The sequence below is a fragment of the Toxorhynchites rutilus genome, chromosome 3 (genome assembly GCF_029784135.1).
Source record: "Toxorhynchites rutilus septentrionalis strain SRP chromosome 3, ASM2978413v1, whole genome shotgun sequence".
Lineage (NCBI taxonomy): Eukaryota > Metazoa > Arthropoda > Insecta > Diptera > Culicidae > Toxorhynchites > Toxorhynchites rutilus.
This window is the reverse complement of record NC_073746.1, coordinates 44475357-44499945: the sequence shown is the minus strand read 5'-3', so window position 1 is coordinate 44499945 and position 24589 is coordinate 44475357. Positions and strand designations below refer to the sequence as shown.

At 37.1% G+C, this 24589-nt stretch overlaps 1 protein-coding gene across 4 annotated transcripts in view; it reads right to left on the bottom strand.

Annotated features, from left to right (window-relative positions):
- LOC129775488 (monocarboxylate transporter 7-like) overlaps positions 1–24589 on the bottom strand; it is a 156353-nt gene that overhangs the window by 91768 nt on the left and 39996 nt on the right. For 3 of the 4 annotated variants that reach the window (XM_055780287.1, XM_055780286.1, XM_055780290.1), the window contains one exon: positions 7847–9362. In XM_055780287.1, coding sequence (XP_055636262.1) covers positions 7847–8189 — 343 coding nt within the window. In that variant the 5' untranslated portion in view covers positions 8190–9362. The remainder of the gene's footprint in view (positions 1–7846; positions 9363–24589) is intronic. The other variant, XM_055780289.1, reaches the window with a different exon arrangement.

Genomic DNA, 24589 nt, shown 5'->3' with positions numbered 1-24589 from the left:
AGGATCAATAAATCCAAACCTTTGAGCGCTTTGAGGCACACCTAAATCATGTCCGATTGAGCTAAAGCTTTGCACAGGTCATTTTTTTGGACCAACCAACCAATTGTACGTGGTCGATTTTTGAAATTCGATGATGATTTATTGTCCATACATCCATTGCCACCATAATGTATATAGCTCCGATATTCAAGAAAAGTGGTAGTTTTGTTCCTTATCGTAAAATATTAGACCCATATTTTTTTCTTTTTTTCATTAGGGTTCCTATTCCCATTTTAGACTAAAACCATCTGAAAGCTATGAATTTTTGAGAATAGGAAAAAGGGGAAAACATGTTATTCCATACTATCGGTTAACTTTGAAAAATCATAACTTAAAAAAAAGAACACATCTCTGATTTGTAGATATTTCATGTGAAAAATGCTCAGCTTTCAAGAAAAAAATATATAAATTTTAAAAACAGATACAATCAATTATCACGAAAACAAAATCCAAAATGCTTGCAGGTGTGATATTTTCCAAATTACTAGCTAATTGACTTTAACTTGACTTTAACTGTTGTTCATCTGAATTGGCCTGGTGGTTCAAAAGTTATGAATTTAAAAAAAAAACATTTTAGGTAAAAATGGGAAAAAATGATTTTTTGGATCACCCTAAAATCGAAATGGTCACCCTAACGAAAAAATAAAAAAAAAACACGGGTCTAATATTTTGCCATAAGAAACCAAACTACCAATTTTGATGGAAATCTGTGGTTCTCATCTTGTTTTGACATATCAGAGCAGCGAGTAAGTTATCCGCTAGCGTCCACAGATCGAGGAGAAACGAAGCGCTAATGGAGACGTGGAACAAGCTGAACAAGCGATGTTCGTTGCTTTGAGTATTGAACGAGACTTGAAATTTGTGTATTTGTAGTGCAGTGTTTTTATATTTTCGTTATTTATATTATCGTCGCTACCTTACCTGCTCGTTGTTGACGGCATGGATAGGTAAGCATAAAAATGGACCAAACACATATATGGGAAAATAGGAAAGCTTTCAGTTTTCGTCAATTTTAATAATATTCGGACTGGGGAATTGTAATGTATAGCATATAGAACAAATCTAAGTTAATTTCTGATTCAATCTGGTATGCGAATAATCAAGGTTATATTAACATTATTTCATAAAAATGTGTTTTCGGATTTAGCACTCTTACTGAAATACGTAGTCCTACGTCAAAAAAGTGGTAGTTAGCTGCGTTTGTAATTACCTCCCCAAAAATCACGGATACTTTAGAACTGCTATCAAATATAACATCTTAGTAAATGGTTATCAACATTCTCTCTAGTTATCAAACGGAATGCGCAGAAGTTCAGTCATGAATTCCGATTGATCACTTTGAATTTGTTTGTAATTTAAAAAATTGGTGAGTAAATCCGTGTATAGACAACTAACTGAAAAGAAACTACCTTAAATGTCGGATTAATCTCATTTTCTATAAAATTAATCGCATCGAACGACGTCATCTTCTTTCAATTTTTTTCATCAGTTGGAGAATATGTATGAATCGATTACGTATAACACATATTCGATATTAAAAGGTTATTATAGGTTAAATAAAATTTCCAATCCCCCGAAACTTTTCAATTTTTTCCATAAAAACACAAGCGAGTGCAAATATTCCAATTTGTAGATGATCGGTCAACATATATTGCGTTGAAAAGTGTGATTCGTACCAAACACAACTCTCAGACAGTTTTTTGATCGCTTGACTGCATTCTGTTTGAACTAAAATATAAAGATGCGATGAAGCCAAAACCGTAACCCAGATGGGGGCGCCTTTAATGTAAATAGAATTAATGATCCTGATACAGTAATATCCAATCACCAAAATTTGGTTTCGTCGATTCGATAATTTTTATGATGAAGAAGCTCCATGCTATGACCAGACAATTGTCGAAAGGGAAAACAACACATGTTTACGCAGAAATGAAGGATTTTTTATTTTACCCAATTTTACCAACCCAATTTAATATCATCCCGATATGAAATATTTGATTCCTCTTGATTGAGTTGGTCGGAGACTTAACAAAAAAAAAGTAAAAGTAGAAGTGAATAAAATAGAAGCATGATCTCAAAGAACGAATCGTAAAGCACATTAAGAAGATTGAACTGGCTGTAAAAAAACAATTTGGTTAATCTTGAATTTTTAGATGAAAACAACAAAACTCTCTAAAAACAACCTTAGAATATTTATATTCATTGAATGTTACCTAATTTTACTAACTGGATAATGTCAGGGGTTCAATATTTAGTTGATAATTCCCTAAGTTCTCGAATTAATGTACTAGTATTGTATCAGGTAGCCTTTTTCTCAGATAAAACGAGTTTTAGGTTAATAAAGGCAAAAATTCCAAAAAAAATTCAATAGCTAAATTCAATCTTCCAAAAATAATTTAGATTCTATCACATGCATAGAGACATTTTTTAGTTGAATTTGAACACCCCCTACCTAACTCCCTGTATGTACCTAGTATATGCCAACCTTACTGATTTTTCAGGATTTCCCAGAATTTTTGGCAATGATCCTGATTTTTGTAGATTTAACTTTATCTGAATGAAAATTATCTGTAATAAATATACCAGGAAGGTTAGAAACAAGTACTGAAAATGTTTAATTTTTCTTTCGTTTATTATCTATCTATTTGAAAGTAATTCGCGTTTTTGAAGATACACTGGCGACATTTATTGAAGCTTGAATTTAGCGAGAAAGAAAGATACTCAATCAGATTAGCACCCCCGAAGGCAGTTTCAAATCGTTATATTTTGAATAGAAATAATTATTTGATGTTTTTTTTGCGTTTCGCGTTTTAGCGTTGTGCTATTTCTTACTTAACCATTTGTCTATACATTTTCTGGTATTTTCATAAAAACTGAACATTATAAAAAGGAATTATTATTCGATACAGTTTTTTTAATACTTGTCACCATTAGCAAAAAAAAGGGTTCCTCCATAATGTAGAATACACATTCGATACAGTAAAGAAAATTTTTATTTATTAGTTTCATTCTAGAAGTGCATTCATTCCACCTGTACCTCCAATTAGTTTTTCGCCTCACAATAAAAAAATAAATTTATTAATTTCATGAATTAAATAAATGAACAATAAGAACACTGCTTGAAAAAAAAGATTTTTTTCCTCTCACACCAGAACCTTACTTCGAGGATAACTGATTTACAGATTTACAGATTTCGCTTTCGGAGAAAGAGTTGATTTTGTCGAAGAAATGGAGCGGTAGGAATCAGTGATTGTGACAGCGCCACACAATTTCACTGAAAAACCTTAAATAGATTGCATTTCCATTGCGCTTATGAAACGACTCGTTTCATAAACGCAACAAAAATTTTTGTAGTCTGCCTGGGATGTGCTGTCCCATCAGCTAAACTTATCTAAGGGCAAAAACTTCGATTCTATGGACAGCTTAAAAAATACCTTGAATAGTTTTCGACGAGAAAACAAACATATTATGGGATGATAGAATGCTTAAGTTGCATATAAGTTACATATAAAAACGAACAAATATATGCCTGCCTATAAAATTATGCTTTTGTTTTCCCAAAAATCGGCACGAATATGCCAGACAACCCAATATGAGCTATCCTGATTTCTTCCTGACTTTTATTTTGATTCATCCTGATTTTTGAAAAATAAAACTGGTAACCCTGGTCCAAAGTTAAGTGAGTCGTTCGAAAATTGATGATTTATAATATTTTTATTTTAAAAAGCATAATTTTTATTGAAGGTATAACAGTATCTAAAACTAACATTTTGGCTAAGTTGAACATCGGAAATCAGTTGGATGTAAAACGGAATGGGTCTGAAATGTCAGAGAGGTTTGGTGTCTGAAGCTAACACGAGGTCTGTCAAAAAATGACGCTACTTTTGAATTTCCGTGGGTTAAGTATATTCGATTTACAATTTTTTGTGGCGTTATGTTGATTTCTCATTCTCTCACTTTTGCTGAAAAGTTCGAGCATTTTGAATGTTCAGTTATTTTTTGACAGAATGTTTGATAGAGATTGTTTAATTTTTTTTTTTTTGAATAGTTAAAAATCGATGACGACCCAAAAAACATTCAAGCAAAGCAACTGTCAACTGCCGAATAAACATTAAAAATGGTCCAAATGAGTTCCAACATAACGCCACAAAAAAAATATATATATATTTGTATTTTTTTCAAAAAACAATCAAAAATATATAGCGCAGTTGAAGATTTCGACAACATTTCCGTAATTGTGCAAGAAGACTCAAAATTATGTTTTTATCAATATAGAATTGGTTAAATCTCGAGAGCATAAAAAATCTATAAATTACTAATTACTATCTATATTGATGTAGAATTTCACGTAGAATCAATTTTGAGTAAAGCCTGTCCACGTTAAATTTCGAACACAAAGATGATGCCAGTAAAACGAAAGTTTACCTTTGGGCACCTTTTTCACTTTGTACGCCTTCAGTCCATGCTCTGCGTCACTTTTTGTACATATGATTTTGATTTTCCAACCTCTCGAGCCACAGTTCTATCTGAAAGGTTGGGATGTTTCTCAATAATGGCAACCACCTTTCGGTCCATCTGTCGGGAGCATACTTTTAGATTTGTTCCGCTTCCAACCTTCCGATCCACAGTTAAGCGCTGGTCAAATGATTTGCACACACTGAACACTCTTCGGCAGTTTTAGCTTTTTGGCGAGATCGCGTACCGACAGTGTTGGATTTTGCTGCCGTTCGCGCAAAATGCGTTTTCGTACTTCCACTTGATTCAACGCCATTTTACCAAACTAAAGAAGAATGTAAACATGTTGGACATCGAAATAAAAAGGAGGGTTCCAGCTGTCATGTAAGTGAAATATTTATTGATTAGTGAAATATTTCATAAACGACACTGAAGAAAAGTGTCCGAAATTTAACGTGAACCGGCTTTATTATTTATGTTGACAAACTGAACTCTCGTAATGTATTGGAATCTAATTATTTTAAAAAATTAATGCCTGTAAAATTTTAAGGGCTGTGTAAATATTTGAATAAAATCATATGGAAATAAACCGAAAGAATTTTTTGAGATACAAAATATTAGTTTGGGGAAAAGTTATCCAATATTTTTGGGTGAGATTCAAAACTGTTTTTGATATGCTTCGGATTGTCCGATTTGGGTCAAATATGCATCGTTTTGTGGTTAATTTTTTTTTGCTTTCTAAATGTAACTTCATAATGTTTCTATCGTGAAGTATGGTGAAATTCGGAGAAATTATTGGAGAAAAACTCTAGCAATAGATTTTTACAACCTTCTCTTGACACCTTCACTTATCACTCTGGAAATTTTACAATGCGAGAAAAAGGTGGTAATTGCTTGTTGCCAGGTCCGGTCTATATGGTGGCTGCATTAGAACATCCCAATCAAGCTCTCGGAATTGTGTAGCCTTGCGTTGTCCTGATGGAACACGACGCCTCTTCTTTTGGCCAATTCTGGATGTTTCTGGTCATTCGCTAGCTTCAAATGGGCCATTTGTTGACAGTAGGGATCTGAATTTATGCGATTGACGAATTTCATGCCAACTCGCGTCAGGAGTTGGCAGCACCATCTCAGATAGCAGTAAAAAGTTGTGGGTGTAAAGCAAAAATTGAAATATTAGAACAACAATTAGACTACTTTTTGAAAAAAGACAATTTTTCTTTTTCTTATTTTTTACAAAAATTTATAATTTCAAAACTATGATACCTACAAAATTCTTGTCAAAGGATGAAATGTGGGAAATTGTTTAAATTTTCACAAAAAATACCAAAAATTTTTTGGAAAAAAAATTTGCTGACAAAAAAGTTTCTTTAAAAATTAAAATTCATTTTTCTCAAAATCGTATTTTTTTAAATTCCCAAAAATATATATATATGAATAGCCCTTGCAATTTCCAACAAGTCGTCCACACATCGGAAAATGGGCACTTTTACAGGGAAAAAGTTTTTCGAACTTTTACAACTAACCATAATTTTGTTTAAAGTCAAGATAGTGATAAAGTGTATTCGGCAAAGTTTTGGATCTTGTTAAAATATAAACTTTTGTCGAAGACATCAACTTTCTATCTTTTAAGTTTTTGGAATATAAGTCTTTTTTGTATGAATACTCCTGAAAATAATAATGTTTTGCTCGTAACATTTTTGTGTGTAAATTCTCACGTTTGACATGTTCTTGACATGTTTCCAAATTGAGAAAAGTTAACAGAGCATGTAAATTGCGATAATTTGTGTATAAATATGTTACGAATTAAACATTAATAGTATAGTAAAAAAAAATGAAAAAGTTGATGTTTGAAAAACTTTTTCCATGTAAATGTACCCATCGTCCGATGTATGGAAAACTTGTTGGAAATTTTTAGGGCTAATTATATCCATTTATCAGAATTTTAAAAGCATATGTTTTTTTGAGAAAAATGAATTTTAATTTTTAAAATAACTTTTTTGTCAGCAAATTTTTTTAACTAAAAATTTTTTGGTATTTTTTGTGAAAATTTAAATAATTTCCTACATTTTATCCTTTGACAAGAGTTTTGTAGGCATCATAGTTTTTAAACTATAAATTTTTGTAAAAAATTAAGAAAAAAATTGGCTTTTTACAAAAAGTAGTCTAATTATTTTTCGAATATTTCAAGTACACAAAGTTGCTTAAATGACTCATGTCTTTACACCCACAACGTTTCACTGCTATCTGAGATGGTGCTGCCAACGACCAGACGAGTTGGCATGAAATTCGTCAATTATGGTGTTATTTTGTGAATGGTTTTATTTTTAATTTATTTTAAGACAAGTTTTATTTATTGTTGAATTTTTTTTTCAATTTTTCAAAAATGAATAAAACTTCTTTAGATAAATTGAATTGCACGTATTTTACTGTTCCATAAAAACCATTCACAATTTCAGCGGCCTGGCTTGCATTTTCGCCTTTATAAAAGGAAAAGTGTAGAATGTACCAACACCCAGTAACTCACAGCTGGATGGAACAAACAAAAAAACGCCAAAATATTTTTTTTAGTTTGAAATATCACCTTTACAACGAGCTTAAACTTGAAATTGTGTGATCGATATTACGCGAGATATTGATCACTAAAGCCAACTACTGAGAAAATAATGGATAACTGTCCCCAACCTAATATTAAAATTAAGTTCAAGTTTTTTGACAATTTTGTGGAATATCATTTGAAAGAAGATCAATTAATCTGCCGCTTTTAGAATTGGTCACATGAAAATGAAAATTTTGATTTTGGGATGTCTCCATCGTATGCTCAAGACTTTACAAAAAATGGAGAGTGTCGGGACAGCGACCGGTTAGTTTGCCTAACAATTGTGGTAAATGTAACATTGTGATCCATGTCCAACCTATTAAAGCAAAATCATAACTGTGTATAAAAATCAGTTTTCCCCTTTTTGAATCTTGCTCATACAGATTTCTTGATGTGAAAATCATTGATTCTATTCTCGACTGAGAGTAGTGAATGCATACACGAGCATCATATTTGAATAATTCCATTTATTTCAAAGAAAATATAACCCCATGATTTTCGAACCGAATCGTTTGCCTGTTTGTGCCTGTTCTTCCGTGACCAACCGGGAGGCGAGAAAGGTAAAAAGGCATGCATGACAAGGATATGTCACTTTCAACTTAAACGCCGCTAGCGTTTGGATGGTTAAGCGATGTTCATTTTTAAACGTAGATTCTTCAAACACCCTCAATTAAACCCCGGGCTTTGCAAATGCAGCAAACAGAACTGCACAAACGCTCATTCCCATGTGCATGGAGGATCAACAGGAGTACTCACCGGGATACGTTCCATTGTGTGCATGGTGCCCTGCTGGAGCGGCAGCTGCTGCGGTTCCTGCCGTGTGCAAATGTCCGCTACTGGTAGCCATGTGATTGCTGCCACCCCCACTTTCCCGTAGGCTGCTGTTGTGTGTGCTCCCCCGGGTGAGGGTGTTGTTGGCACTTCCTGCCAGATGTTGGTGGGAACGGGACAGGTTCGAATTGCTCGAGGCCATCATCGACGAGAATCGGCACCTCTGGCAGCCGTTCCGGACCGGTGGTGGCCTTGGGGCCGGTGCCGGCGGCGGTGAGGCTGAGAGGGCCGGTGAGTCAGGGTCATTTGATGTGGTGATGCCTAGCATTTCTTCGTTGACTTGTGATTCTTTATTTTGCTGCTGACGGACAGCCGTTACGGTGGAAGTTGACTTGGTGGCAGTCGTGGGTGGTCGTGGTTGTTGGGTTAAATGGAATGGCTTTTGGGTGGTGGTGGGGGCTAGCGACTGGTATGTTGGTGGCAGATTGTGATGATAAGAGGGACGGGATCGCCGGGGGAGTGTCGATGGGGCCGAGTTAAGAGTTTGTGATGTCGAGTAGAAATATCCTAAGGCACTCGACGACAAACAGGTGCAGGTGAGATTGATGTTGTTGTTGCAGTAGTAGCAATTGTTTTTACGAGTCTGTCGGTTCTGGCTATACTGTCATGGAAGGGTCACCGAGTGTTGGAAAGTGTTGGGCTGTTGGGTTTGGGGGTAGAAGGAGTGGGGCAGGTTAGGATAGCTTCGGTACATGTGCTGGTTGGCGTTTATATTGCTTAAGTTTGGCAGGCCAATCATTTTGTTTGATAGCTGCTAGTGGCGTCTTGGGACCAAATAGTTTCGGAGCGTTATCCCTTCGGTAGAAACTTTCGTTTTGTTACAGCAAGGAATCTGGCAATCGGGCAAACCACCCGGAATAATTTTTATGCTCTGAATGAAATTTCGGTTTCGGATTTTGGTTCCAAATATGGTGAATTTCTGGTGGTTGCCCACTGCTCGCTTCGCACCACAAACTTATATCACAGTATCAGTCGCACAGAGTGGGATGTTTTCCAGTTATCCTCTAAGCTCACTACACTCTCACCTTCAGCAGCACAGCAGTTAGCGTATTCCCGAGCGTGTGGAATTCGTATTAAGAGTTGATTTATGAGACGTCACCCATTTAATTTGAATATCTCTCTCGCTCGCTCAGTGGGACACGGACTGACCTCTTCTCAACTAGGGGGCGTTCTGGACACCCGCCTAGCCGTTTTGGAGCACCACGACCGGCGACAACAATCAACGAGATCACTCCACGTCGCGCTGGCATCAGCTCGTAAAGTCACGTATTTATGAATTTCTTCGCCCATCCGCCGCAGTTTCATCCTCGCCAAACCGGGACAACGTTAGTAGAGCAAAATTTTCTCTCTCTCTCGTGGGCCTCGATGTTTGCACTTTCTCGAACAACGCGCACTACGGTCGATTAATGCTTGCGGATGCTGTCAGAGCGCCGATGTCTGTCTGAAAAATAGAAGGGAGAAAGAAGGACGAAATTTTGTGAGTCGATGCGAAAAGAAAAAATCTCGGTGCCGGGGTATAAAATTATTTATGGGGGGATAAATTTGTGGTAATGCGACAGCAACAACGAGAGAACATGAGATTTTAATAATTTAATAAAAGACGTAACGATTATTGGCAATCCGGTTTTTGCAGCTAAATATTTTCGTTTGTTATTTGGCGATCGCCGAGCCGGCGAGAATGAAATACTGGCCGACCGATAATGGAGCGTTAAGTACAAGATCGCTTGAGATGATCTCAGTGGCATGTGTTTACGCAGTTTAACTAATAGAGCCGTTATTCGTGATAGCGGTTGCGTTATGGGGATTAAGAGATTACATTTCGTTCTGCTGAACCACTTCATATTCATGAACTATCGCAGATAAATGACTAAATACAGAATCAAGAACCAATTAACACGCTCAAGATAACACGATGGTGATCTACTGGTAAATAAACTACGAGTTATTTTCCAGTTGCTAGCCGATGTCAAACTTTGAGCATTAAATCAGTTAGTCGGTTCTGTTTCGATGCCATTCTGGCGCATTCGCGTTCCACCGGAAAATGAACTCGTCATTCGCAAATTTCAAAGATAATTGGACCATCAAGGATAATTTTGTTTATTTTCTACAGACTGAGTATTTTTCGCGTACACTCGAAACGCAAGATGGGAAGAAAACGGTGGGAAGGAGAACCCAACGAATGGATGAGAGTTCTTTCTGTGAAGCCGCGTAGGGAATGTCAGTGATTTTTTGCCGCTGGTGTAAAGATTGTTTCCACCTGGCGGAAAAAATAAATGTTGGCTACGGTAAGTTTGTGTTCATTAAATTGACATATTTTTAGTGAGTTAATGATCAAAGTTTAACGATCATTTAAATTTTCATTAAATCCTAGGAAAAAGTGGAAGAAAAAACAACCATTCTGAAAAATGACCTTCCAAAAAAAAAAAAAAAAAAGGATAATCCCGTGCCAGGCCAACCATCCCAGCACGGACTATTATCGTCAGATGGTTCCCCGCCATGAGCAAATACTTCATATCTTTTTGATAGCATTCCATCGCTCCCTATCTATCTCTTCCTGGTTGGCTTGCGAACTTGTTTTGGCAAATCGTACTTTTCCACGCTCCCCATTTTCCTCTTGTGGAACGAGCCGGCCCCGCTTCCGTCAGTAATTTGGTGGGAAGAAACTTTAAATTGGACTTGTATTTTTTATACACTTCTGGCCAGTGGCTGCGGAAGTTTCACCTTCGATGTTGTTTCTTTCTGTTTGTGGATGAACAAGGGAAACAGTGGGAATCGCGAATTTGATGAGCAGCAGAGCAACGAAAGATCACTCTGAATGTTGGCTCACAATTCATCTGTTTCGTTCCACTCGCAGCAACGCAAACAATTTAAATAGATATTTCCTTTTGCACTGTATTGAATTTGATGGGAAAAACAAACAATAAAACAATGATTATCACATGGATGAAAGTTTTTCAATGCTTAACTTATTTGGAGTTTTGGGTTTGAATGTTCAATTGCTTCCGATGATGAGGATCATTCATGGGTTTGTTAATGTTTAGTCATGGAAGACTAAACTATACCTTTAAAAATCCATTTATACTTTGTGGGTGTGATGATTTTACTTAACTAAGTAAGCATTTTTGTATAGTGTTTTTTTAAAGTAGTTTGTACTATCATCAAAAAAGACCAAAAACAATTTCTGCAAAAAAAGGAGAAAAAAAGTCTCATATGAGCGACCTATAGAAAATTGACCGAATTAAAAAAAAAATGAATTTTAAAAACAATTTGGACGATTTGTGCAAAGGAAAATTTGTCCTTAAGGAAAACGAAAATTTCTAGCAACAACTTTTTAACTTTCTCGCACTTTCTTTTATGAATCGATATAACAGAAATTTCTGTTCCTGACTTATCCCAAAACCGACATTCCAGGTCCTTCATGAGTTTGCGTATCAATGTGTTCTTCGAAACATACAACTAGATCCGCCGCACTCCGCCATTATTCACTGAGCAGATGAGTTTACTATTCAGGTTGGGTTGTCTTAGCTTCATTCCATTTTCCACTTCCAACCCATTGAAATGGAGTTCATCTCTCTTGAACATTAGTTTTCGTTTGCTTGTATTCAATTCAACATTCTAATGCATGCGATGCAATTGGAGACTTCGGAATATCTTTTCAAACTAACTGAAGGCTAACAACAACTGTACCATAATAGATCAAACTAACTGTTGGCAACTAAAACTTTTGGAAGTTCTTTCTCAAGCTGTCAGGAAAAGACAAACTTACTTGAATAAGACCTGATTTATTGAAATCAAAGATTATTATCAATTTTTGAAAAAAAATTAGTGAACATTTGAAAACGGTTCGCTATCGGCTGTTCGGCGAAGCTTCCGCTTGATGTCGGAACAGGAGCGTTGTATGGCCTTCATGTCAATTGTGCGAATGCATCTCTTGATTCTACCAATTGACTATTTGCAATTTGTGTCTCTCCAGTTATTTTTTGTACACCCATGAGTTCAAAATTCCGAAAAAAAAAACTAAGATTGGGCGACACTGGGGCAGATTTGTCGGGTTGAGGTTTTTGGATGCAAATGGGATCGAAAGGGTATTCAAGAACGATTGTGTTTTTTTTGTTGGTGTAATGCGATGACGCTCTATCCGGAAAAAAATGAGTATTGTCCATCTGCATTATGTTCAAGTTGAAATGGGATCAAAATTTTATTCAAACATTCGTTCTGGTACACATTTTGTTTGATATCAAAACCAGAGGCCTCGAAATACCTTTATCCAACTTTCAGGTATTAGAATAATTTACGCAAATATTTCTGGTAGAATTTGTATCATTATATTATGAATGATTCATCATGAAACACGAAGAGGTAATTTTTCAGTCAAACAATAATATGGAAAGGCCCTACTGGAACGCTACACAAAAAAAATCGGAAAGGATACTCCGGTCAGTGTTGGGTGCCTTTTCTCAGACTCTTTTCCGGCCAATGAAAATTTGGCTGAAGATGGATAAAAGTATTCTCTACCCAATGAGTATTATCTCTTATTGTGTTTTGGGTCCTTTCAAATAACTTTTTTTAATTTTGTTTAAACTAATTTATTACCCCCATACAAATTGTATAGGTTTTGGGCTATAACTTTTCTTAGATCCTTTTCCGACTAATGGAAATTTTGCTAAAGATACATAAAAATATTCTATACCGAATAAGTACTATCTCGAGAATGTGTTTTGGAATTATATTATTCATTCCACTTGTTTATCACTTAAGATATTATTTTAGAATGCATCGAATATACGTTCGTTGTGTTATGCTAACTCACTCGCATCTGTGTTTTTATTCTATTCTATTTTTGCCTTCCACCTCTAGCCCTGAGAAGGCCCTTGTGGAATGAATCTCTATTCCATACTCCTCCTTCACCCGACAAGAAAACAATACTTTCCCGTTCGACGCTCTGTGGCAACCATGTTGCTTCGATGACCACCAAACGAGAAGTGGAAAATGTGTAGAAACCATTAAATTTCAAAAAATAACGATTTTAAAAACCACTTTATGAAAAAAAAAAAAAATATAAATATTCCTTCCGAATACACTAACAAATTCGTAGATAAGGCTAAAGACAGCTGAAGATAGTTGCAATGAACAAGGGATGCCATACTAATGATGGAATTCGGAAATTGATTAATGTTCCGAAAAATCGAGTTGAGATTTCAACCAATGTACGAATATGAGTTTGAGTCAATTTTCATACATTAGCACATACATTCGACATTTTTAGAGAAATAAAAACCATTATTCTGAAAACCGATAGCAAAGCTTTTAACTATCATATGACACTTTCATTAAGGGTGTCAAATCAGAAAACAGGTCACGTTTTTATGAAATAAAGTTAACGTTAGTAACTATTTTTGCCGCGAACGGATTTAGACGATTTACATACCAAACGAATCGGAAATTTCCTAAGATTTGTTTTTTGCTATATATTTTGTTTATGCTATATATTACAATCATCTGATCTCAATCATCAATCATCTGATGTAAACGATAAAAATTGATGAAAACCAGAAGCATCCCCATTTTCCAATACATTTGTTGTAAGCTTCCCTACCCATGCCGTCAATAACGAACAATTAATTGGCGATCAACGAAGGGAAATGATTTAAAGTCACCGTGGACAAAGAAGAGAAAAAGAAGAAGAACGAATATTTGTCTAGAGCCAGTGGCTTCGACTGGGGGGTGCGGAGGTGGCGGACCGCTCCAGGGTGCACGATTTAAGGGGTGCAGAATGAACCGAATTTATATGAGGAAATTGGATAAATATGATTTTTGACGGGGGGGTGGGGGCTTAAATCGACTCTCCGCCCCGGGTGTAAAAGCATCACTCGACGCCACTGCCTAGAGCATAAATATTGGATCACGCTGAGGCAAACTTTCAGTATAGTTCTAGATACGAAACAATGAACATCATTTGTTCTTCCACGTTTTGCGTCATTACATGGCTTCATTTCGGATTGAGCTGTACACGCGACCAAATTACTTACTCACTGATGTCTCTGGCATTGAAATCATTACATCAAACTGATGCCATTCCATTAAGGTTCTGAACCACACAATTGTGCGGGGAATCATCAAACTAGGCTGTCATCGGCTCACCAAGAAAATTATTGTTCATGAATTTTGTGTGTGATTTGGTATCACATGTCAGTAACAAAACTATCTCCACCACGGATGACAGTTAAGCTAATCGAGACCGGAAATATTAATAGGAAGGGCTTCTGTTGAGCGGAGGACTTGAACAAAATTACAGCCTAGTTCTACGTCAACAATGTGGTCGTGTCTTGGACACAACCTCCTATAATTTTTTCTTAATGGAATATTCTGAAAGCTTGTTTTCGACCTTCAAAAAAAAGGGAAAAGAGATCTACATAGCGGAGTATGATTACGAGTTTGAGTCACTGTATATTGCCACCAATTGTTTCAGCTGTTACAGTAGTTAAAAAATTGTTGAAGGTAAAATGTGTTATTCCTCATGTAAACATTATGTTCTCTGAAGTTGGAGTTGATTCGTTGCCTAGTTTTCACGGCCCGTTAAAGGGTTAAATAATAGTGAATACCGAATACCAGACCTTGAAACAGGGAATTTTCTCATCAATCGTTTAGCAATATGAATAAAATCCAAGTGTTCTTAAAAATCTACTCTTTTCTATGCTCTCGTGTCGAATTTTCTACTGTTCTTTGCTACTGTTCGTTTTGTACGCGAATCGCATACATGAGTTGGTGCGAAATCCATCTTCCACGAGTTTCATATCATATCGACCAAGTCTAGGAAAAAGGGAACGCATCCATAATGCTGTCCACACATTGTAGCGCATCCTGCATTAATGAAAAAAACCAATGCAGCAATTACCACAGAAAGTGAAACTCATAAATTTCCAACTGTCATCGTGTCCTGCTTGAAGCGATGAACACATTATCCGGCGAACCAATAAAATCTCAGGACACAACCATTGAGGTCCAGATGGGGAGAAAACGATAATGTTAATTGGAAGGCGACAAACATACACCGGTGATTTCGTTGGTTCCGTTCGTTGCAGCTGCTGCCGATTGGTATCGTATTCCGCATCCACATCACGTCGATTGGCGTACAAGCTCAACACGGGCTTAATTAAACTAATTCCCTGTCATTTCGATAGGCAACGAGCTTAAATCCTTAAGTCCAATCGATACAATCATGCATTTCAATGCTGAACACATACTGACCGCCGTCCGACATTCATTGCTCTTTGGGATGACTTCGGAGAGCGGTGGTTTCGTGAGCGCACCCAACAGGGTTTTGCCACCAAACCCAAAACGATTCCTAGCCGTGTGAAACGGAACACGGGACCAAGAGTCATCGATCGCTTTTAAATGTATTTCAATAATTGATGAAGCGAAACCGGCCCGTCATGTTCGCCATTGATGACTTGGATAGCGGGGATTGGACTTTTAATTCACCCATACTTGGCAAACACACTCTCTAACGCATTGCACCCGTTCCGGATTGGAATCGGCGAGGACGGAAGAGCGAACTGCAAAATAAAATTGCTAACGTCGAGGAAAACGTGGAATGACAAAACAAACAACGGCCGGAGGTTTAGATCCACCGGTGAACTATACAAGCGCAGATGTCAATGTGAAGAATTTATGCAAATCAGCTGCGATCGGTTCGGTCATCAATTGACAGCCAAGTTGCTACCGTCGCGTCAGGGTGAACGCGCGATTTTCTGCCTACGCCAATAGGGAATGGGACATAAGTTAACTTTGCAGTGAGCTTTTTTTTTGCTTATTTCCGATTCTGGATATGGAAAATTATTCATCATTCCCCTTGCAAATCTGGCAGATATGATTTCTGAAAAGGGATTTTTGCGATGGGATGCTCTTATCCATATTATTATAACGGGAATATTTTAATGGGTTGGGTCAGAAAGGATACGCTCCTTTTATGCATATGTCCATGCAATATGGTCAACACAAGCGACGGGTCGGATTTGGGGAAAAGCAATAAGTGCAAAATGAAAAACTGCTGCGAATTATGACTCCACAATGTGTCCAACTTGCATACTAAATGGCTCAGCATGGAATAACCCTTTGATAGTTCATAAAGAGTTCCCTACGTTTAGGAAGAGTTTGGTATTTCTCTTTAGTTTACCCCCTGAAAAGATAAACAACAGTAATGAAAAGTTTCACGTTGCTGTTTTGTATCACTGGCGTGAAAATGGGCCAAGCAATGTTTGCTATAATCCGAAAATCGCGGGTTTGTGAAACTTTGATGTTCACTTCCAGTCAAGCAGAAGATGAGTAAATTATTCATTAGTTTACACAATAATCCTTCAAGGGGTACAATGTGGCAGCTCGCAATATGAAGTCGAATAGACGACTGAAATGGAATGTAATACGAGACTTTATTATTTCGTTTGAGTGGTAGTGTTCATAGTTCATAATTTCAAAGTTGGATGTTGTGGTGTGAAAACCTCGCTGGTAACACTTAGCTACGTGGATAGCTGATGCCGCGAATAGGCTTTATAAAAATCTGGTGAAAACTAAACTTCTTCGAATGATTTCATCGCTCCTGTAAATACTTTATTTCATTTATATAATTTAATATCATTTAATACTCTACAGCCCAAGCCCGCGGATTCTCTTTTAAAATTATTCAGACATTATTTTCAATGTTCACCCCCACTATTTATTTATTTATTTATCACCGTCTCGAATTGTTTATAATTCCTCAGACTGAATCCTTATATTAAATTCTTAATCCTATTTTTAAAGATAGTTTTGGACACGTTAAAATCGAACACAGCACAAGCACTATTGAATTCACGGAAACAATTCTCTAAGGGGTTATGGAATCCGTAGGAAGTCCTATGGCGATTGATAAACAATAGATCTCGCTCACGTAGTTGTCGAAATGGTACATAGAATGATACATTATATAATAAGGATGGACAATCAAAGTTTCCATTTAACAGATCAAACACAAATATTTTTTGAATGTTGGCACGTCTAGAAGCTAACGATTCCAACGCGATCAGTCTGCAGCGGCTCAAGTAGTCGGGGAGATGGTCTGGATCTATCCAAGGCAGTTGTCGGAGAGCATATCTAATGAAACTACGCTGTACTCTCTCCATTCGTGTGATTTGGGTGATGTGAAACGGAGACCACACGCAGACAGCATACTCCAAAATGCTACGTACTAATGAGCAGTATAGCGATTTGATTGCGTAGACATCTCTGAAGTTATTGGTGCACCGACGAACAAATCCAAGGGCAGCAAACGCTTTAGCGGTAGTGACGCAGATATGCTCATTGAACCTTTAGTTTGTTATCTAGGACGACTCCAAGGTCGCGAATGGAATCAACACACTCTAGTGTATCAGGCCCGACTGAATAACGAAATTCAATTCGAGACTGCCGGCGGGTGAACGATACTGTTTTGCATTTTTTGATATTCAATTCCATTCCGTTATCCTCACACCACCGCCGTAGCTCCTCTACGTCAGCCTGAAGCGTGCAACAGTCCAGATGGGATGTTATTGATCTATAAATTTTCAGATCGTCGGCATAGAGCAGTTTTCCAGCATTCAGTCGAAAGCTCAGGTCGTTTATGAACAAAACGAAGATAAGCGGCCCAAGAACACTTCCCTGTGGTACTCCTGATGTGATGGGAAAATATCGAGAGTGAGAGTCATTGATGTTTGCATACGTCCACCGTCCGGATAGGTAGGAACGCAACCACTCACACATCCAATACGGAAAACCTAGGTGACTAAGCTTCGCTACTGCAAGTTCGTGGGGAACCTTGTCGAATGCTTTCGAAAAATCGAAGTAAATTGCATCAACCTGGTGTCTGAGCTCGATTTCCGTTGATAAAAAGTTAGTGAACGTCATCAAATTAGTTGTTGTCGATCGTTTACTGACGAAGCCATGTTGATATTCAGATATCATCGGTTGACATGCGGTATATAAAATGTTATGAACTAGTCTTTCGAATACTTTTGCCACGCAACATAAAATGGAAATGCCTCGGTAATTTTCAACGGCGTGATTAGAGTCTGATTTGAAGATCGGACAAATTGAAGCTGTTTTCCATTGATGCGGAAAAGTGCTGTGACGTAGAGACTTGTTGAAAATTATTGTCAATGGTATCTGCAGATACCATTGGTAGAACGTCTTCAGAATATTTTCATCTATCACACATACACATTGTTTTTATGCTGGCAGTTAAAATCTCCTATACTCGACCACCGCTTTTGTGGTACTGGTAAGGTAAATGATTTCGGTTTGTCCAGTCGAAAATATGATCATGGGATGTCCACTTTTTTGAATGCTCTAATTCAGCACACCTTTGTCAAATTAGGTATTCGAATGTTTCAAAACATATAAATAAAATTGTCTTTTTCATTATTTACAGTAGTTTTATAGTATACTAGCTGACCCGGCAAACTTCGTCCCGCCCAAAATTTATTTTTCGTTATCACATCCATGTTTCCTTACTAAGCGCTGTTCATGGGTCCAATCGCAGAATTGTTCATTGATTACAAAAAAAATTCCTTCAAAATTACCTTTTACTATAAAATTCCTAGCACTTCTACCAAAACTCATCATTATAATATCAGATTATCTCAGACACAATTCTCGTTCAAGTTCACCCCTAAATCAGACAATTCCTCTCTCGAGTTTTGCTCTTATCAACACATTTGACGATCCATTCATATTTCATTCATTCGATAGTTCGATAGTGGAGTAGGAGTGCGTTTTATCACATTAAAATCCATTTCCATTTTCGAACGAAAATCAATTTCGCTAGCGCAAACATTTGTGTTTCATTTATATGGCAACCATCCCTTGGAGAGGGTGGAGGAGTGTCGAACCATTATAGAAACGTTTATCAATCTCCAAAACCTCTATATGCCAAATTTGATTCCAGTTGCTTGATTAGTTCTCGAGTTTTTCAGACCCCTCCTCCCCCGCTCCTGTAGAGAGGGGGAGGAGTGTCAAACCACCTTAGAAACATTGATTGCCTCCTAAAATCTCCACATGCGAAATTTGGTTCTATTTTCTTGATTAGTTCTTGAGTTATGCAGAAATGTATGCTTCATTTGTATGACAGATCCGCTCCCCCCTTTTAAGAAAGGGAGAAGTGTCTAACCACCATAGAAACATTCATTGCATCCTAAAACCTCCACATGCCAAATTTGGTTTGGTTTGCTTGATTAGTTTTCGAATAATGCAGAAATTTGTGTTTCATTTGTATGGCAGCCCCCCCCCCCCTTAGAGAGGGGGGAGGAATGTCTGACCACCATAGAAACATTTATTGCATCCTGAACCCTCCACATGCCAAATTTGGTTTGGTTTGCTTGATTAGTTCTCGAGTAATGCAGAAATTTGTTTTTCATTTGTATGGCAGCCCCCTCTTAGAGAGGGGGGAGGGATTTCGAACTATCATAAGAACCATCCCCGACCCCAAAAACCCCTACATACCAATTTTTGTGTCGATTGGTTCAGTAGTTGCCGAGTCCATAAGAATAAGACAGACAGAAATCCATTTATATATATAAAGATTTTTACGGAAAGCCTAAATTATGAATGGATCAATATGATAACAGTAAACTCAAGCAATGATAAATGCAACATCTACTCGAGAATTCGAATGTTTTCATTCAACAATGGTGATTTCTAAAACCGGACAAACCATGATCATTTTTTGGACAAACCATGATCAGAGGTGGCCAAACCATGATCATAATTCCTCTTTGAGGAAAATCGTTAAAAAACATAAAAATTTGAATAACTTCAACGCCTTATGGTAGTATTAGCAACTAGAGACTTGGGGCTTTTCAACAAACTCGTGTCGATTATATGTGATTTTCATGAAGAAAAATCGATTTGAATTTACTAGTTGCGTAAAAACACCCCAAATCGGACGAACCAAGATCATTTACCCTACGTGTCTCGTCTAAACAAACTAAATCTGCCTAATTCAGTATAAAAGCTGTCATCATGGGATGTGTACTCCAAGTTACTGATTTTAGGAGAGCTCACAGAGTATTATTAAATGGTGCTGGTTGGCAACGCTGAAGTGAACGGTCCGAAGAATGTTATAATTTAGAGACCGTAAATTTGTTAAATCGATTGTTGCTATACAATCTCTGGCTTCTAAAATATCAATGCAATTTTTGCGAAAATAGTCCGACAAGTTGAACCATTTTGTGGTGTGGACGAAACGGACATAAGACATAAGACGAACAGGTATCGTAGAAGTTCAGCGCTCGCAATAGGATTTTTTTTCTCTCATCGTATATCGGTCTAGCGATAACGAAAATGTAAGCAAACAAAGAGAAAGAAGAAGAGCGCGAATTGGATGTTCTTCCCATCTCTGACTTTTCACTGTCCGTCTTACTCTTTTTAGAAGCTGTGCATTTGACAGTAAAAGTAAGATTATTTGAATTATTCATAATTTTCCTTTAAAAACAACATAACCTGCGATGAAGATTGTATAACATTTACCCGAAAGATATTCAACCGAATTCCCGTGAGCCGAATTTATTTGTTTATTTGTTTATTCATTACTATCAACAGGCCTGAACATGAGTGTCCTAATGATACATAATAAATTAATAACTTAAAATACTTAATCTACTTAAAACTATGCCTAACTGGAAAGAGCGGTCAAGAATGCCTTTCTTAAACTGGCGCGAGATAAGTGAAAGTCATAAGATAAGTAACAGCGGTTAAATACACGAGACATACTCGATACGGGTTCGTTGTAACCGTAGTTTGTGCGAGAGTGAGGAAGGCAGAGAAATGTATGTGAACGCAGGATACGAGGGCGTATATTAAAATCGATCGACTGAAGAAGATCAGCACAATCGATTTTCGAGGTGAATTTAACAAATACCCCAATGTAAATAGAATACCTCAGTATAACATTGACTTGAATACAACAGTTATCCGAATTTTACTTTTACAAGAATGCAAAATTTACCGGAATGTAACATTTGCAGCTTTTGTCAGGATATAGCGTTGAATGTAATTCGTATATTGTGATATTAGTTTTGCCCTAGAATTATAACAGTTTTCCAGATGATATTGATTCCATCCATCGAAACAGATTTGAGTTTTGAGGATTGGTTGAATATTAAAATTCATAGCATATAAATTTTCTTAAATTCACAGGGATCAGGCAGTTGGAGGATGCCCGCAATCAAAACAGGCTGTAGCATCACCGAGGACCCAACCGTTTGTTTTGTTTGCCCAATCCGTGCCTTCACTCAACCAAAAATCTTTTCTGGTCCTCTATCACCAGAATGTAACGGGTATGAAAACGCAAGTTACGAAACTAGCTCTTGACATCACTTGACAAGACAAGTAATTGACTGGCATCACTTCGAAATTCGCTTCCTGTTATATCATTTTGCATTGTGACCGCAGAGTAGTCACCTGTGACTTCGTAAGAAGTGGAGGCGTTCTAGTTGCCTTGAAATCGACTTTGAATTGTAACTCAGTAGATTTTTTCGATAACGATGATTGGAGCAGATTTTAATACGTATCATACTATCTCATAGACCCATTTACGTTTGCCGCATGTACATAATTTTTCTAACGAGTTGGGATCGACGTCATTATTGCGTACAAATAGCTTCACTGAATCGGCTTATGTCGAATTTATTTGAATCAGAGATCGAAATACTCGCCGATTTGAGACGAAAAACATCCATTTTTACCCACAGAGAAACATAGCTGAAAATATAGGAGGCGAGAGAATATTATACGCTCACTTCAATTCTCGCGAGAAACGCAGAGCCGATTTTTATTTTTCGGTGAGTTATGATTGCCGAAAAATGGTCTCGTTTTCAGTGACTCCTTGATACCGATAATGGTTTTTCACTTCTTCAGTACAGCTGAAAACATGCGGCAATACTGGGTTTCATCGTGAAGTGAACATGAGATTGATTAGTATTTGTACAATTCACATGCTGTCCAAATGCAGATCGTTTGGACGCTGCTCTAACAGACTAATGTTGGTAAAGTTAGCTTTGATTTTTCGCTCCATATTTTCAGTACCAAATGAGAGACGAAAAAGCATTCTCGTTGAACTTCCGAGATAGAGATTTTCGACATCTCTTTCTCTCTGAAAAAGAATTTTCGGTGAAAAAGAAGAGACGAAAATATCAACAATACATAGTTCATCGAAAACTAGATTGATTGAATGAGCAGCCGAGCGAGAATTTCGATCTCTGATTTGAATACACCCAGGTTTTTTTTACGCGGTTTTTTTACGAGGTTTTTTTTACGCGGATTTTCGAATTAACGCGGTTTTTTTTACGCGGATTTTCCAATTAACGCGGTTTTTTTACGCGGATTTTCCAATTAGCGCGGTTTTTTAACGCGGTCACCGCGTAAAAAAACTGAGCAATATCAAATCTGTCCCTCATGCTTCTTGAGACCATATGATGGAACTTAGTGCTATTGACGGATATTAGTGCCGCACCTATGTGCCAGGTTCGATGCATCTGTAGCGAACACAGATTCAATTTACCCGCGTTGTTCACCACCGCCTATGCCAGTTTCGATGGGAACGACCACGTCAAGTCGGAGGACAGATTTTGCAATGCAAATGCCTGACAGAACAGAAAGAATTAGACCAGAAGCAGTTAAAGTTGGAACAGAGGCAATAAGCGCTGCAGAGAAAGCATTTCCAGGAGAAATACAAGCTGGGTCGCTAGCTGATGAATCTGCAAGTGCAAGAAGAAGTATCTCGAGATAGAATAAAGCTTGTGCAAGAATGGGTTGATGAGCACACCACTGCGAAGCAGAAATCCTCCGTACGAACTTCGTGTGCAACGAAGTTTCATCCAACCCCACATAACGGCTGGGGGAAGAAAGATTCATGTACATGTATTTAAGTCCGTTCGTCGAGAGCTACACACAATGAAATTCATGCATAGCATCAATCCCGTTTAGGAATGAAATAAGCGCGATCTCTCAGTTCATATCTCTCCCTTTCAAGCTCCCTCAGAGCGTATGCCGCACCCCATCACGATTCTCAAGAGGAATTTAAGTGACCTTTTTTTCTTTACGGGGAGTTTCCAATTAACGCGGATTTTCCAATTAACACGGTTTTTTTTACGCGGATTTCCGAATTAACGCGGTTTTTTTTACGCGGATTTTCCAATTAACGCGGTTTTTTTTACGCGGATTTTCCAGTTAACGCGGTTTTTTTTACGCGGTTTTTTTTACGAGGTACGTATCCCCCGCGTAAAAAAAAACCTGGGTGTACATTCTGTATGAAATGTATCTTTCTATCGCATGAAGAAAGAAAATCATAATTTTTAATTTTATTATTTTTCAAAAATATGGAAACGTAAAAAAACGTTTTAAACAGCTTTTTTTCTCCAAATAGCCGCTATTTTGTCAAAAAAAATGCTTTTGACTTGTCCGAGGTTCATACGATAGCGGCATCTTTACTGACTCAAATCGGTTCCATATTTTTGTTTCAGATAACCAGGTGAGCTGGAATCGTGTATTCCATGGCACAACTTTTTTTAACCCTCTCACATCATCAGTTTATAATTATTCTAATAAAACATAATCCAAGTCTTTGGCGATTATAACATCTTTACAAAAAGACTAATTGGCTTGAATTTCAAATGTCGATCATCTGATTCGGTCCAGTAGTTCAAAAGTCATGATTTTTTTTTAAATTGCGTTTTTACTGTTCTGGATAGCAGACAACAACATTTGGAACTTGGTTCTGTGACAAAAGTGGTGTTTGAAATTTGAGAAAAATGCAATTAAACATATTTTTAGTTTTTCACCATGAATATATATTTGTAAATCAATTTAATTGTAGTCAAATGGAAAAAAGGCTCTATTGTATCCAAAAATCAAATTATTTTTTCGAAAAAGTATCATTTTGAGTAATAAGACACTGTTTAACCGAGCAAGTAATAGTATCTAAGTTTAACGATTATTTTGTCGATAGTGTTTCATTGATCAATCAATCTATTGAATTGGTCGATGAACCCGATGAAATAAAACAGCCAGTTAATAGTAATTGTAGATTTGAAGATTTCCACCCAATTACATTAGGTCAGTTGAAAACTATTTGCTTTTCATTAGAAAAAACGGCTGGAGTAGACAATGTTAATGCTAGAGTTGTTCAAGACTGCTTCCATATCATTTCTCACATCTTGCTGGACCTTATAAATACATCATTGCAAACTGGGCATGTGCCTCAAGTGTGGAAAGAATCTCTAGTTGTTCCGATCCAAAAGGTTGCTGGAACGATTAAAGCCGAGGAGTTTCGTCCCATCAACATGTTGCACACCTTAGAGAAAATATTAGAACTTGTTGTTAAAGGCCAGCTGTTGGAATATTTAGATTGTAACTCTTTGCTAATGCCAGAACAATCGGGATATCGGGAAGGTCATTCCTGTGAAACCGCATTGAATTTGGTATTAGCAAAATGGAATGAACAATTAGAAGATAAAGAAACCATTGTTGCTGTTTTCTTGGATCTAAAACGCGCTTTCGAGACAATTTCTAGGCCCTTGTTGTTGAACACAATTAGGCGCTTTGGAATTACGAGTACTGCATTTAAATGGTTTGAAAGCTATTTGTATGGCAGAATTCAAC